We start from the raw sequence: 17,154 nt of genomic DNA, 5'->3' as shown, positions 1-17,154 counted from the left end.
CCCCCGTGAGCAAAGTCGAAACACAGCGCTTAGGAGTCAATCTGGGGATCAACTAGTTCTGGGGTAAATGCTGAGTTTTGTGATAACCATTAGGACTCCCAAAAACATGAATGTGTGTTGTTGCGCAGCTCCTTTCTGCTGCATCAGTGCATTGGTGCAAAATTGTAGAAAAAGATCAATTATGTGGTGATCCGAATGTAGTGTAATGTTTCTCAAACTCTGGTACTTTGGCTTCTTCAGGATGTACACAGGGCCATATATTATTTATTTTACCATTTTTTTTAAAGTGCATATGACACATTAGACAGAATTTTTGCTAAAACACAATGATATTTAAGGTTTTGCTAAAGATTGTACCCAGCTTTGTTTAGTTTGGCAATTTTTGTGAGGTTTATAGTTTCACTTACTTATTGGACACCGACAAGAAGTGACATAGAAGAAGGTAAACCATTTCAAACTGTTGCCGTGCCAACCATGTTAAGTCAATGGGAAATGAGTGAGTCAAACTGCCATGGAATTTTACCTTCTTCTATGGCAGGGGTGGGCAACGTCAGGCCCGGGGGCCAAATTCAGCCCTCTAGCACAGAACCTCTGGCCCCAAGATGATTTTGAGAAATTACCTGCTAAAGAAAGTACTAAAGTAGTATAAATGCGGGTCAGTTTTAGGGGGGTTTCGTACAGGACATCCCACGAGGTCATACATAATGTAAAACATTGGCATTTGCAGTAAATGGTTCTTTCCTTTGGGCTACAATGATGAGGTTCGGCCCTTTGTGTTTTGGCAATGTTGAAAACCGTCCCTCCATGATGCAAACTTGCCTACCCCTGTTCTATGGGTTAATGCTAGATTGTCTGCTCGTGAGGGAGGGTCTGCTTTTTTTGTTGTTGGTTTGTATAAAAAATAAATACCTAATACTAACTCTAATATCCTAACCTTAAAGTTAACCATTTTCCTTGCCCTAACCTTAATTTGTGTCATGATATCTCACGTGTTCATAGCAGACTGTCCCTCCGGAGGAGACAATCTAGCACTAACCTCCTGTCAGCAGCTTAAAAATTCAAATTGAAATAACGTTTCTGCCTAACATTTCTTCATTCAAATTGCTGCTTCACTGAAATAAAATGATAATTAAGCAACAGATGTCATTCCATCTAAATAAGTCAGATTATCAAAAGCATTGAAACCTGTCATATGCACTTTAATGCTTTAGTAATTTAGGTTAGGTTTTTCTGTAGTTTAGACATAGTTTACACCAGTTTAGGTCCAAGTTGATCTTTTTTAGACACTGTGGACCCGGTTTAGTCCTGATTTTAGTTTATAAATTTAAGTATTGCCTTTATAATCTCACCGCGGCTAAAAAGCAAAAGTCCTGTCATTGAGCAAAGTCAACACTACTTTGTTTCTTTTCAAACCAAAGTAGTGTTTTATGGCTCATACGATGCCGTCCATGAACTGTTTCCAGGAGAATTTGCTTGAGCCCGGAGCGCCCTCCACTCGCTCGTACACACGTGTGGCACTTGTCCCATAAGCATCCCCCGAGAAGCACATAATGGACTTTTGCAGTACAGCAGCGCGTGGCGGACGACAATCTCTGTCAGTCTTCCCAGAAATGCCTCTGCGCTTGACAATCTGAAGTACAGCTGCGTATTTTTAGAACCGTTACATTGTCCAACGTTTCTGCAATTTTCTCGGATAAAAATCACAGCTACTTAGGCCACACACAGCTCAACACACAACGTTTTTTCACTGTTAGCGTGCAAGACATGGGCGGTTTTTAGTACATCCACAAGAGCCTTTGTGAATTAAAGGGCCTTTCCCTGTAACATCTGCCTGTCAGCACATTTCAAGCTCTCCCCATAGAGAAGCGCATCTTGCTGACCGCAACATATAATCAATGTTCTCCAGCCCGGGTGACCTATAGCTCCTCATACTTACTCCCAGACATGCATCTCTACTACGAGCAACATACAGTAGATTGAGACTAGTCTAATCTGCTAAAAGCTGTACCCCAAAACAGCATCCGGTCCCAGCCATGATGTGATGTGTTTTATGGTGATTGCACAGTGATGGATACAGGAAGGGTCACACGACAGCTGTTGTTTTCTTCAGCGCAGTCAATCTACTGGTTTATGTGATTCATGTTTCCAAATCGAGATTCAGCTCACAGTGCACATTTTTTAACCTCGTTCGTTATTTACTGCCCTGCAATACAAGGATTGAAAGCATTTCAGTTCATGTTTGGGTTGAGACGCTTTACACATAGTGAAACCACAGGCTGACTGTATGGGATCCTTTGTAATTTACTAAATGCAGCCCCAAATAATTACAGTCAGTGTTAATTTTGATTTAGTTTTAGTCATTGTGTTTCCATTTTTGTCAAATAAAATTTAATGTACATTTTGTCGACTAGATCTAAAAATCTTTTAGTTAAGTGTATATTATTTAAAGTGGCTAATCCTAAAATGTATAAAGTAAAGGCACCTTGTTATCCGCCCATGCAGACGCTGGGTCACTGAAAGGTCAAATGCACACATTCCACAAAAAGTTGCATAATGCACCTTTAATATATCAGGCAGTGAAAATGGTCTCTTCTTTAACCTCTTAACTCCCACCGTAACCGAGCACAATTTTCTCCAGGTCAGCATTACCCAAATCTAAAAGCTTCTTGAAAAATTGTGTCAAAATAAAGACAAAACAAAGATGAAAGGCAACAAAAAGAGTTAAAAAAAAGTGACACAAAGGCAACAAAAAAGAGACGAAAAATAACAAAAAAAATACACAAAAAAATACAAACTTTTTTTTTTAAATCACAAAAAAAATACATAAAAATTACAAAATCGACATAAAAATTACAAAAAAATGCAACACAAGGAAAAATATTAGAAAATGCACTCGGTTAAAAGGCAGGGGTACATTTTTTATTTAGTGCTTATTAGTCAATGAAAACGTATGGGCATATGAGTCACACATTTGAGTTTTAGTCTTTATAAACTACTATTAATTTAGTTTTAGACTCATTTTACATTATCCGCAAAAACGTTACGTAGTCGACAAAATTACCACTGATTGTAACCTTGAAGTTTGAACTGACTGCATTTCAGCGGCCATCTTTCCAAATGACCTCATGCTGTTTGTATGCTGTACGGTTCAGTAACAAATCACAACGGGACAACTTTATAATAACCTTGTCTCGAGTCAGCTGAGGTTTTGGTTTGGCCGCGTTTGTCATCGCGTGTGTTGTGTTGGCGTTTCAGATCTCCGACTCCCTCCAGGAGAGCTACGCCACGTCAACCCTGTGGAAGTTCTTGAGTCTGGGATATGCCCTCATGCTCTGCCCCTTCATCATCGTCCTGGGGGGCATGTTCTTCCTGGCCACGGCGCTGTTTTTCCTGGACGACAGGGAGAAAGCTGAGAAACAGTAAGTGACGTGCACATTGTTGGACTAACTCATCATTATGTCATCTATTATTTAGTAATTCATTCTTTAAATAATTGATAGCGGCCTTGGATGTCCCTGTGGTGAGTTTATGAGTAAGACCTAAGTGCCAAACATGAGACGGGAATAGATTTCATCAAAAAGTTTGGGCAATCCAGCCACGAGAGGTCAAAAGCCTGTGTATAGATGAAAAGTTTTCTGCCATAAAATCTTGCCCAAGTAAAAAACACAACAAATTCCCTTCTGTTATACGAAAGACAGTGAAATATTTAAAGATAAGTCACAAACAACACACAGCCTGTCCTCTTCTGTGCAGCTTTGGGACCCACTTTCAAGCAAACAAAGCCATGACCCAGATATAATATTAATTTCAACTTATACTAAAAAATAAAATGCAGTTTGATCCTGTTATGTAACAGTAAGACATGGTGAGCTTTCTTTTGATTCAAGCATTGATCATTAAAGCTTACTCTCAAAAAGCATCAAAACAATTCATCTGCAGTGATTTTTGTGGCGATTTTTTGATCCCCAAGCCACTGTCCTTTACTCCAAGTGCTCCATCATGTGAGAGGTTTATCATATTGAGGCTTTTGTGCCCCCCAAGCAACGAAGGGACAGAAGAGTGAAGTTTCATAAAGTTGTGGTCAGTGCTGCTCAAACACTTTTGACAAGTATAAGTGGAATAGTACGCTTGACCAGTGCCAACAATGATGCCAGCTCTGCACGACTGAGACTGGCCCAGGAGCCAATAGAAACTCCTCGTCAGCTAAATCCGCCCCAGAGCTGACACAAGCTGTTTTATCCATCAATTTCTTAAAGCATACTCTTGAGTAGTTGTCGCTTCTACCACCCTCATGCCTCATGCATTCAAACTTTCCTCTATGAAACAAGGAAATAAGGAACAGTAGCAGACGTGACCTTAAAAGGCGAACCCAAACACCCTCATCCTCTTTTAGACGGCCAGACATGACTTCTTCCTATTTTTTATCACGCTGACCTGGTCCCTTGGTGCCAGCGTTCTCAGAAATGGCTTCCTTCCTGTTGAAGATGTTTGAGGCGGGATGGCAGCCTGATGTCTGTCTACAATCTCTTGTCTTCACCAGCTCAGTGCAAACTTCCCACGCCAAAGCTAAAAGATTAAGTATGTTAGCAGTAATAGCGTACATGGGGGGACAACCTCATTTTGCTGGGAAAGCCCCTACATCACTTTGAAAAATGTTGGCTTAAACTACCTCCAAGTTATAATATTCCCATTGTTAAGAACATTTCTGAAAAATATCAGATCTAGAGCCAACACCAGTAACCCCACTGTGGTTTCTGCAGAGGACGACTCTATAAAAAGAGAAAAAGCAGAACAATGGCGAAGAGAAGTTTCAGTAACGGCGGTAATAGATAATGGGGTCATGGCCTGTTGTGGTTAAGCCCTTCTGACCACATTAAGGCGCAGTGCGGCCAAATGGCACATGTTCACTTGAACTGTTCTCAACCGCTAAGCCATAACTTTGAAACTGCTGTGGAGGCGGGAAGTTCTGCTTTGCAAACACATGCAGTTCTAAGTAATTACGGGTTAGGAAAAAAAAGTTTTTAAAAAGTAAAGAAAAGAATGTAACTTTGAATATGTTCATAGTCAGTCTTGTTTCAGGGAATATCAATAATATATCAGCTGATGTTAATGTTCATTTTAATTTACACATACATACTAGTGGTGGGACTCTATTAAAAATGATACTTAAGTAATTGATTGAATTTTTTGCGAAAAAAATCCAAAACAACATTTTCAATTGCAACTAAATTATTGAATAAATAGATAGACACATGATCTCAACAACTAATACATTTATTGTTGTTACTCTGTTAAACTATTCAACAAACAGATTATTGCAGTGTATTTATATCTATTCAGCTTCAAATGTTTCAGGAACTCCTGATCATACGTGTAGCTTTTAAACAGTAACTAAACAGTAATTATAGTGGCACGTTTTTAATTGTATATTAAATAAATGAAGCAAAAGGGGCATAAAACATTGCCTTTGAAGGGACTAGATGCAAGTTGGCCATTTTATACTCAATACTGCCACCTCAGGTCATACGTGTAACTGCAGGTTCTATATTAAGCTCGTGCACGACGGCAATTTGGACCCGAATTAACAGCTTTTTGAGTGACAGTGCAGGATTATAGTGACAGTTGTGGTAAATATGTCTGGGCTCATTCTACACATTGGGAGATGGCTGGAACTTGTAGGGGGAGAAAAATACATAATTCTTATTTTTTTTTAACTCTGTATTGTCCCTTTAAGAGAAACATTTGCTGAACACAACAGTGGTCTTTTCTATCGTTCCATCAGGATATTTTTGAAGCAAAAATGAGCGCCTTCATCGCGTGTGAGTCAGATTTGCAGGCTGACCAGGAACACGCGAATAGAAAGGTTCTTGTATGGAGTAAAATCGTGGAAGATGCGATTGATTGTGTTTAAGATTTCAACGCATTAAAATCTTTCCCAGTCCCAGCCCTAATACAAACACAAAGCTTAAAGTGCATATGACAGATTTTAATGCTTTTTAATGATAACAACATCTGTAATAATAGAGTTATTTCAGTGAAGCAGCAATTTTAATGAAGACATGTTGGACAGAAAAGTTATTATTATTTGGATTTTTAAGCTGCTGACAGGAAGTGACATAGATAAAGGTAAAGTTCGATAGCAGTTTGACTCATTTCCCATTGACTTAACATGGTCGGCATGGCAACAGTTTGAAATTGTTGTCCTTCTTCTATGTCGCTTCCTGTCCAATAAGGAAGTGAAACTACAAACATCAGAAAAAATGACCCAACTAAAGAAAGCTGGGAACAATCAAACAAAATGTTAAATATAATTGTGTTAACTATGATTGTGTCTAATGTGTCACTTGCACTTTAAAAATGCTGAAAGTAAACATGGGAATAGAAAGTAAAGAACGTCCCACTGAAAACCAGCGTTATTGAACAGTAGCAACAGCAGCTCTTATGTAACGCCGCTCAGAGAAACCCATAAACGCGTCTAACAGCTACAACTCGGAACAAGCGGGGCTGTTCCACGACCGGGCTATTTTTAGACCTCCATTCACACCATAAAGCCCCCATTTTTAAAATCCGCCCAGACTTTACAGCTTCTCCAGTGTGTCCTCAGATACTCAGGGCTATTTATAAAACTCGGGGCACTAAATGTGTTACTCGCCGGAGCAAAACGTGCTATTTCTGGACACGGGCTGCGCTTTATTATTTCTGAGCTGCCGGTAATGGCTTTGTTAAAGTGTCTGCGCCCGCGCTTTTATACGTATTCACCGAGTCCTGCATTGAAGTTACTGATGTGTGAGAGGACTATCTATCCGAGCCCGTCCCAGCTCGATTCGTGGAGAAGCTGTGTGTCGTCAAGTGTGACAAGAAGCCGGGGCACTAACAAGCAGTGAAAATGCTGAAAAAACAATAGCGCAGGGGAGTCCAACTACGTTTTATCATATTCCCACTCTGTTATGCAGTGGTTCTCAACTGGTTGGAGCCCAAAAGTGGATTCCAGTACTATTTGAGAGAGTATGACTATTGATGAATTGTTTTGATGGGGTTTTTGAGTGTCAGCCTTTATGATCAAAGCTTGAATCAACAGAACTTAGGAAATACTGCAATTCAATACTTAAGGTACAACTGCAGAGGGTTTTTGTTATTGAAATTCATATCTTTATTTGGGTTCTGCAGCGACTCCAGATGAGAGCTTCTGATGTTTTATATTGAAGGCACATGATGAAAGGAAATTATGCCAAACCACACTTGCCAACTCTAAAACTCTCTTAACCCCCACCTGAGCTGAGCACGTCAAGTTTGGCTTTAACCAAATCTAAAAGCTTTTTGAAAAAAGTGTCAAAATAGCAACAAAAATAAGATGAGAACGAGGATGAAAATGCAGCAAAGTGACAAAAATTTCTCCAAAAAAGGCGATGAACAAGTGACAAAAATGTGCGACCAAAGCGCATCAAAAAAAAGTCACAAAAGCGTAACAAAGAAAGTGACAAAAGAGAAATAGAAAAGTGACAAAAAAGTGATGAAAGAGCGACGAAAATGCAACAAAACAGCGACAAAAGAATAGAATAGAAAAGTGACGAAAACGCAGCAACAAAGCAATGAAAAATAACTGCACTTTTCGAAGGCCAGTGCACATGTTTTTAGTTAACTATTCATTATGAGTGAATGCTTTTTATTCTGACTGTACTGCCTTGAGATTCACCTTGACCAGGTCTTCACTGTAAATGGGAGCAGGTTCTCAATTGATAAAAAAAAAAAAGAATAAATAAACAAAGAAAAACATTTCATCACAGTGGTTCTCAATGGATTTAGCTTCATAGTACTGCATCATGACAAGCCGTAACCTGAATATTACTTTAATTTGTATATTTGATATCAAAACACAGTATTTCCACACAGTTTTGTTCCAAGCATTGATAAGAAGATTCATCGGCCAAAAACTAGAGCAAAAAAATAAATAGCAACTGTCCTGCAACCCAGTGTTGAGTTCCATCTTGATTCAGGGGGTGTGTTGTGAAAATATATTTACTTTCCTTAATCTGTTATTTTTTCCTCCACAGCTTGAACCAGCTCACACAGCGGCCGTCCTCTGTCAAGGTATGACAAGGTAATTTCCCTTTATCTGTGCTTTTCAGATCACTCACTCTACAGGCAATCCAAGAGGCTGTTAACAAAGACACACACACTTTTATGTTTCCTCATTAATAATGAAATCGTAAAAAGGACAAATATCGATCGATGGCGTTGAGTCTCTTGACACTGTATCGAGGGAGTGTTGTGTTTGAACAAGACATTAAGTCAAAGTTGAGTTTCTATCTTTTAAAAAAACACACATAGTTCACCGTGTCTCGCAAATTATTAACTGGGAGAAAAGACACAATTATTGGCAGCTGGCCAGTCCAACCTTGAGAAGTAGGACAATGGAGGTACAGTAGTGGCCGCAAAAGAAATAACAAGATTAAGCTTCGGGAGATAAGAGGGACAAGGAATGTGTTGTGACGCTTGTAAAGGTTATCGCGTAGAGCCAAAAGGCCAATGTTTTAACCCCTCCTAATCATTTCTTTGTTTCACTGTCTGTGTGTGAGGCTCCTAAGAAATCCTGCATATGACTCGAAAGGGACATTCAGGATTGGAATTGTATGAATGCATCAAAGGTGTCCGTAATAAGTTGGAAGTTGGGTGGTGGGACTGGCATAAAGTTGCACCAAAAAGCGAAGTCAAGGGAATCAAAGAACCAGGTCAAATATTTCAGGAAGCAGCAGTAGATTGATCCCTTGCCATTTGCAGCTACATGCAGTATTTGAGAATGACAGTGATGGAAAAACATCACAAAGGTGCCATGGTGTGCGAAGGATGAGCTAATCTCCTGATGTTGGCGTATTGGCGGGTCGAGCAGCAAGTGAACAAAATGAAGATCTTGAACCAGTAAAACGTTTATGGATCTAAATGAGGGAAAACGTTAGTACAGTCAAGGAAGTGAAAGATTCATTCTAAAGGGGTGAGAAACAAAATGTACTCTTTAGAGCTTTTTTCCAAAGTTGCTCTCTCATCAAAAACAGACCTGGGGCAGTGTTTTAACACACTCACAAATCTTTGAGCAGTTTTTTAATCTTCTTCAGTGGCCATTCTTAGTCGTACGAGTTGCAGGTTATGATTTTTAGTTATCAGTTATGATTTTTTTTTTTAAGAAATTACCAGAATGCTCACTCCAGCCACTAGAGGGCAGCTTAAATAAAAATAAAAGGAAAGAATTCCACAGGTGTCCAGCAGAGGGCACTGACATAATGAGAGATCAGGATACAAACAACACATTGGCTACAGTCCTGTCAGGCTCATTATTTTTCATTTATTGAAAAAAGTTCCTTAATAGTATTTTCCCAATCAAAACATATTTTTATTTAGGAGCTTGTGTTAATGGACCCCGGCAATACACTCCCCATGTATGTTTTGGCCCCCAGGGAAATTTACTTGTACTTGGAGACCCCCGCCTGCTATCGCTTCACTTCCCAGAAACTCTATTTGAAGGAAGCACAGAGGCGCTTTCAGTGCGATGGTAGAAGTTAACGAGTGTAAGAAGTTGAATAAGCTAAATAATGATGCACACACATGCGCGTCCTTGGCTTGATATGGCTAAATATTTTCAGAAATAATTGTCCTACTAAATACCAGTATCAGATATTCAAAATACACAATTTAGTGTAATGCACAATAGGATAAAGTTGCAGAATAAGTTCAAGTTATTGTTGGTACGGCCTTCCGACTCAACTCAGGCTTCTTATGTGGCGCCTTATTAAAATTAATTGCCCACCCCTGCTCTAGTCCCTTTAAACACTATTATATTATCCTTTTTTGTGCTTACATACATATAACATACATGACATAGGTCCTGCATATCTAGGAAAGGTTGTCCTCACCTCTCAACATCTTGCTAAGCTCAGTCCTTTCATCTTGAAGTAGAATTGCTACCACACACCACACAGTTATTTTTTTTCTTTTCTCTTTATTGAAACAGCTGCGCAGCGAAGGGGAGCCAAGGCAGGGGGGAGGTGGGAGGGGCTTCATTGGAGATTGCGAGAAAATCAGGCAGAGACGCTACTGGATATTTTTGTATTCCAGGGTGTTTGGGGGCATATTTTGTCACTCGCTGCAGTGATAACTAAAAAAACTAAAAAAACAAAAGTCGATCACAGGATGCTGTAATTTTTTGAAGTAATTTTTGCGGGAGATCATACCTTGGTGTGTGTGAATCACAGATATTGTGATATTGTTTGTGATTTCATTTTGTTTTTCTTATTAATTCCACCCTCTATACCCTGTGCCCCTAATTCATATTAAGACATAATCCTGACCTCACTCCTGGGACACAGTATACAATGCAGCCCACCAGCTTTTAATAATGATTACTTATTACATTATGAATATTTAATGCTAAAACCACAGTACTTTTCTGCATTTGACAAAACCCACACACTGCTGACTGACTGGGTGGATTATGTGTCCCACGTCCTGTCAGAGTTTCGTGCTGATTTGCATGTCACACGGATAAATGAGAGGAGATGACATTACTGCAGGGAGGAAATCAATCTTAAAGAGCCAGTGATATTTGGTGAATTGCAAAACGCACATTATTATGCGGCAGGATACAAAATACTGCAGAATGGTGCAGAACTGTGGCACCACAATGTACAAGGCCATGAGCAGCAGAGGAGACGGCTTTCTCTCAGTATTAAAAGAGGATATTGGTGGGGAATATATATCGTCTACAAGATAATATCGAAATTGCTGTTTGGAAGATATGCAAATTTACAATATCGATTGAAAAAGGGTGTCAAGTGGGGTTTTCTTTCTGCAGATTTGTCGTTTGTTCAAGATAATTGTCTTTTTGGGCGACAAAGCAATGTAAATGTAGATGTCCGTGAGCACAGTTTTTGCGTATTTTTAATGGTATTTATCGAGCAAGTCCCCAAAAGTACTGAGATTTTCATTTTTCACCCCTAATACTTGATGTAGATAAGTGAGTGTGTGGAGTTGTCTGATCATTTGTACTGGTGGTACTTCCAAGTGATGAAGTTCAAGTGCAATTAAGTAGGCAACAATAGAGTAAAAAGTATTAGGTTAGGTTTTAAAATATATCAGAAAAACTCTCTCTCAAGACTGTGTGGACTTAAAATCGTATTGACATTTTAGTGTTGCTGTAATCAGCTTGACGAGTAACACAGTAACTCATGTAAATGTTAAATAGTAAATCATTACTCAAGTTTGATTACTGAAGTGCTACTATGTACTTAAAAACTGGCATTAAACTATACTAAACTAAACTATGAATACATACATAGTTAGAGCTTTGGAAATTACTTGAGTAAATCTATTTCTTTTGTGCAATGTCTACTAAAGGAAAATCATCTTTTTACTTTCCGCATCTGGCCACATGGGATAAAAAATAAAAAAAAACCTTCCCACTATGCTCTGCGCCAAATTGATTTCCCTCATATTGTTTGGAGGCACCTAATCCTCTGAGTGACAGGTTTATATTTCCTCTGCGGGGATGTTTTGAGTCACAGATCAATAGAGTTCATCGTTGAGCCGCTGCCATGGCTGGTTCTCACCCCCTTCCACCCTCTTTTAGCTCCGGCCACTGCTCCCAAAGCCGCTGCTACTGCTCCACGACACGATCAACCCGACGAATAGTGACATTTTCTCGAGTCGATTGAAGTAGAGATGGAGTAGAAAGTGAAGCAGGGCGACTTCTGTGTAAATTAGGATGAAGCGGGCCACTAATCTGTTATGCTGTTATACATCCATAGCTATTAATCTCTCGGGACCGATGCAATCCCAGCCCGGAGATTAAACGCATTGAGATCCAATTAAGTTTCCATGGCCAGTTTTCTCAACACCCTCCTCCACCCCCTCCCCCCCATTTCAAGTGGACGTCCCAAAGCTCGGAGACTTGACAAGCAGCCATTTCGCTTTCATATATTCGATAACCGCAGCCCTGCATTACGCTCCATAGGGAGGAAGCTCACATCAGAAGGTGACGGCGCTGTAGCCTAAATGCCTTTAAAGTGTTTATACAGCTGCAGGCTCGTAGCGCTGCTCCCTCGCACTCTTATCTCGGGCTGAGGGTTCGAGCAGTCGGGCTCCAAGTGCCGGGTAGCGCAGAGACCGCAGACCACACACAAGTGCAAAAAAAGGGCTATTGATATTAAGCACTGGCAGATGGGCTTTCCAATAAGCTACTGATTAAACTCCTATGTCTCTGTCCTTTATTGCATTGGTCAATTACATGGCTTTCAGCTTTACAACAATAAACACAATATATTGCGTGCAGTTACTTTCTTCCCCGTTTTCAAACCCTGAAAGAAGGCGGTATTTAAGTTTAAACTGTTAGCTGCAGCCCTGGCTCATTTTTTAGCTCCCACACATGCCAATTGCTCTCATAAATTGCTTTTATGCACATTGTGGGCATGTGCAAAGTTTTACGAGAGACCTAAGCTAAACTGGGTGGACCGCTATAGAAATGAATTGCGGTGATTAAGACTTTTACTTCTGTGTCTTTTCTCTGTGATGTTAAATAGTATTATACTACAAGAAAATAGGTCAGGAATCCAATCCCAGCTACGTTTTTTGTACTGTGTGATTTGTTGATCTTTTGAACTGTAAGATGCATGATTTGGATACCATTGCCAAGTCTGTTTAATGAGTTTAATGGGCCCAGGGCATCCATTGATTTGAAAGTAGCTGCAGTAAACAGCAATATGTCGGTGTGAGTGTGATAAATATTTAGGTCAGCGACTGGTCCTGTTGCGTGGGAGTGATCACAGATGGCCCAGGAGTCTGTCTCTCTACTGCACAATAATCACAAGTGAAACGTCCCACTTAGAGGACAGACACTGACCAAACACTTCTTCTTTTATCGTTCTCAGGTGGGGCAGATTTGAGGTGCTTTCTGAAGGAGCCACCAATATGGATATGGCAAGATGAAACGGGCAGCTTTTCCCTCTTTAGTCCATCCTCAACATCATCATCATCATCCTTTTTTGGCTCTTTTTTTTCTGCAAAAGGAAGCTGCTCCAAACTGGAAGGAGGGCGCGTCTTGCCCCTCCGTAAAAGACTCTTTCGATCACAGATGGTATGTGTCTGTGACGATCCACTGAACCTTCCACAAGAGGACGAAGGGTGAGCTCCTCTTCCTCAGATGCCATACTACTGAATGCTGGCCATGAACCTGCCCTGTCTGCCTGCCTGCCTGTCTGTGTGTATGTCTGGTAAATAAGTTGTCTCTTCGCACCAAGTGCCATAACATTACATTCCGACGGACTTTGCACTGATCGCCAACAACCCTCATTATGTCTTCATTAGGCCGCGTTCACATGCGCCTGAGAATACAGGGCTGCAATTATGGTATAGTGAAAAGTGTTGGATGGAAATTGGCTGCAGCCTCTTGTGGCCCCAGATGAGGAAAAAGTACTAAAGAGCAAGTAGAATTATGTTACTTTGCTGAGGTATTTGTAAAAACTAGGGCCGGGACTTTTTTTGATTCATTACGATTAATTAATTACATATGGTTTAGTGCGATTAAATATATTAATCGAAATTAATTGAACTTAACTTTCAACACTTCAGTTTCTTATTTTCCTGCAGATGTTGCTTAGGCACAAACAACACGTAAAGGCTGTCAAACGTGTTTTGTTCTCACAAGCCTCACATTTCCACTTCAGATGAGTTCAAATGCAGGAAAATTCAAAGAAGCATCTAAAATATACCTCTAAAAAATAAATACAACCCCTAAATAAACAATGCTTAAATGCGATTAATTGCGATTAATTAATTACAGAGGGCATAATTAACTCGATTACATTTTTTCATCGAGTCCCACCACTAGTAAAAACATAGAAGTAGAAGGACAATGTCTGACCAAAAAAAAAACTGATGATCTGAGGTTGCTGCAGTTGGTCAGGTCAAGGTTCAGCAACACTATGAGCCCAAATAATGAGATCAGCCGACGACCTGAACATCCTGAAGGTTATTCCATCAATGGACTTTTTCTTCCTTTATATACCAAGATGATAAAGCCAGGATACATTGGGCTTGCATTGTGAAAGAGTGGTTCAGGAGCATGGATACAGACGGCATCTCGTCATAGAAGGGGGTGTGGAAAACAGAATCCATGCCCGAAACACAATTTTTCACTCTTTTTAGTCATTTTCTGGAAATATAAACTTATTTATCACATACAAATAAAGTCAAGTCTAAGCACGATGCTAGCATGTTAGCATTCACCGTTATTTATGTATTTATGGGCTGATGAACCACTTTGCTCCTCGCCATGTCTTTGTATCTTTATTTAGTAGAAAACTATATTAATATTTCAGCATTTGTTCATGTAGTTTTTGTATAATTAGAGAAAATTTAGATTTTTCTCCAAATTGTTTTCCCCCTTAAGTGTTCAAACATGACCATATATGGGCGATTCCAGAGATGCCGTCTGTATCTATGACTCAATTTTCACGCTTGGATCGGCCTCCACAGAGTCCAGATCTTAACCTCTTTATGTATCTTTGGGATGTGCTGGAAGCTCAAGGCGGTCCAACAAAATATTAGAGCGTGTGGCCTTTTGTGGCAACTTTCTTTTGTTCAGGCATTGTACAATTCCGTAGTATTATTCATAAAACTAACTCAATACTGTAATCGTTGTCCATCAGAACACATAGATAAAATAATCAAACGGATTACAGCTCTGTATTCTCATTACATGTAATCACAGCCTTAAATCGAGCCAAAAAAAAATGTTACTGTCATACATCCAAGAACCAGCCTTAAGTCAAACTGGAGCTTTTTCATTGTTAACATCGAGTCGTGCGTTTCTTTTGACCCTCCTGTGTTATAACTACTAGCTTTTAGCACTTAGCTCAGTGCACAGTGCCAGAGAACGACAGAGACAAGAGATTTATGCACATTATTGTTATTATTAATACTCACAAGATTTTTCTCCTTGTGATATTTTCCTGTTGTGTGTGCGAATGTGTATGTGTGAGATGTTACTGCCTATCTGAAGGTTTATGATTTTGAATAGGACACTGGATTATCGCTTGTTTTATAATTTAAATCATATATGCTTTTTCCACACTTTTATTAAGAAAGCAAAATCTAAAAAAAAAAATATCCCTCCATAGGCGACATTTCCAAACCACCTCAATAGCGGTTTTGGATTTTCGGGACTGTACGCCCACATAGAGAGACACTGGTTTAATGGCTGACCCCTGTCCGTCCCAGTCACAATCGAAGCCTTTGTGACTGGAGCGCCCTAACACTCGTGCGTATCCCGTTCCACCGATAGATGGGGGGAAAAAAGCCTTTGAAAAGAGCCAGTCATCGCTCAAAACACGAACAGACCAGAAATCAGAAATCGCAGACAGGAAGAGGAAATCCATCGGCCCGGGTCGCTCTGATGAGGAGTCCTTTCATTGATAACAGATAAGACAGGAATCCACCTTTGAAACCAGACCAGAAAATCTCCAAAGTCGGTGTAATTGCCTGCCTTTAAATACCGGCCAGGGGAAACTTGCAGAAATCCATCAGCACGTTGCTTTACATCCGTGTTGCATTTACATCCCCAACTTCTGAAAACATAATATCAAATTCCTTCATTAGTTGAAGGGATACGGATTTAAAAATCCTGCACTGTCACTCAAAAAGGTGTTACTTCGGGTCCAAATTCGCATCCGTCATGCTTAATATAGAAGGTGCAGTTACACATATGACCTGAGGTGGCAGTAGTGAGTATAAAATGGCCAACTTGCATCTAGTCCCTTTCAGGCAAGACACTGCAGGTGAATAGGGATTTTTTTTAACTGAAAGATATCAATTTGAAACTTTTTCTGGCATAAATATGAAAAAAATAAAATGTATCACATATACATTTTATGTCATATTCTGTTTTATAAAAATAAGGCGTTTTATATACCTAAAAATGCCCCAAATTTCCAATTTGATTGAGGATTGAGTTAGATTCATATTTCATTGACTAATTGTTACAAAGACTTTTTCAGAGGGGATTATGGATAGCTGTTTATTAGTAGAAAAATCTATCAAAAATGTAAATTTCACCTTGTTTTTAGAAATTCAAAACTCAATAAATCAGGCTTGGAATCAGATATTAAAAAAATCCTCTGAAAAATCTTTTATCTACTCTACATACTCTATATATCTACTCTACTGACAAATTGTCAAATTGTTGTTATTATTTTGAGAAAATTACAATTTTCTATATAAATCTAAGTCTCAAATATTGTCTTTTCCTCAAGATTTCTTGTTGAATAAGCCAAAAAAGATGAAATTATGATCCAAACAACACAATAACAGACTTTAACAGACTCAAGTAGTGATTCTATACTTTTTATTTACATAAATATTAACCTCTTAACCCCCACCTGAATCAATAACATTTTCTCCAGTTTGGCTTTATCCAAATCTAAAAGCTTCTTGAAAAAAGCGTCAAAATAGCGACAAAAAACGAGGATGAAAATGCAACAAAAGGACACAAAAATGTGACAAAAAGCAATGAAAGTGCAGCAAAAAAGTTTCAAACACTCAACAAAAAAGTGAGATGAAAAAGAACGTGAAAAAGGTGGCCACAACGCAAGTAAAACAATCCGTTAACATCAGTTTTGTTGGTCTTAGCTTTCAAATGAGACGTTACACTGACCTATAAGCTGTAAGCCCCAGTCCTGATGCTTTTAGATTCGGGTAAAGCCGAACCGGAGATAATACACTTGTTAAAATCAATGTTTTTTCTCTGGGAAAGACCCACCAGTTGAGAACCGCTAGTCTAGATTTCAGTTCTGACGTAAAAACGACACATTGCGCGTAGATTCCTGTTGCGTAACACTTTCGCTCCGTCTAAAAGCAAGAAAACTTCAACGCTACTTCTAAAAGCCTTGAAGTCGCCGCGTGAGTCAGTGGTTCAAAAATACATCTGAAAGATTCTTTATGGATTAAAAGCACTCGCAACAAAAGGCAGTGGGCAGAGGCTGCGGCGACCTTAAGCATAAATGGGAGATTGGTGTTGCATTGATGTAAGAGCGTGACTCACCGGCGCTCCGAGTGTCTCTCCGAGTGTCTCTCCGAGTGTCTCTCCGAGTGTCTCTCTGAGTGGGCTGCGTC

The 17,154-nt window shown here is 39.5% G+C and overlaps 1 protein-coding gene and 2 long non-coding RNA genes across 4 annotated transcripts in view; 2 read left to right on the top strand and 1 right to left on the bottom strand.

Moving 5' to 3' along the window:
• Window positions 1–13,480, top strand: part of spns2 (SPNS lysolipid transporter 2, sphingosine-1-phosphate) — an 82,996-nt gene extending 69,516 nt beyond the window's left edge. Inside the window, exons 11-13 of one of the 2 annotated variants that reach the window (XM_079565842.1) lie at window positions 3,256–3,419; window positions 8,052–8,088; window positions 12,915–13,480. In XM_079565842.1, the coding sequence (XP_079421968.1) occupies window positions 3,256–3,419; window positions 8,052–8,088; window positions 12,915–12,929 (216 nt within the window). In that variant the 3' untranslated portion in view covers window positions 12,930–13,480. Of the gene's footprint in view, window positions 1–3,255; window positions 3,420–8,051; window positions 8,099–12,914 lie in introns of both variants that reach the window. The other variant, XM_079565843.1, reaches the window with a different exon arrangement.
• The window catches only part of LOC306970034, a 224,332-nt gene extending 208,525 nt beyond the window's left edge, over window positions 1–15,807 (top strand). The window contains exon 2 of the long non-coding RNA XR_013793373.1: window positions 15,735–15,807. This is a non-coding gene — a long non-coding RNA (uncharacterized lncRNA). The remainder of the gene's footprint in view (window positions 1–15,734) is intronic.
• Window positions 9,182–9,718, bottom strand: LOC306970313. Its single transcript, XR_013793387.1, has 2 exons — window positions 9,596–9,718; window positions 9,182–9,353 (listed from the first exon to the last, which is right to left on the bottom strand). It is a non-coding gene; the product is annotated as an uncharacterized lncRNA (long non-coding RNA).
• Window positions 15,808–17,154: the final 1,347 nt, after the last annotated feature.

This window comes from Gobius niger (genome assembly GCF_951799975.1).
Source record: "Gobius niger genome assembly, chromosome: 11".
Classification (NCBI taxonomy): Eukaryota; Metazoa; Chordata; class Actinopteri; order Gobiiformes; family Gobiidae; genus Gobius; species Gobius niger.
Note: the sequence above shows the minus strand (reverse complement) of the source record. Positions and strands in the feature narration are given on the sequence as shown.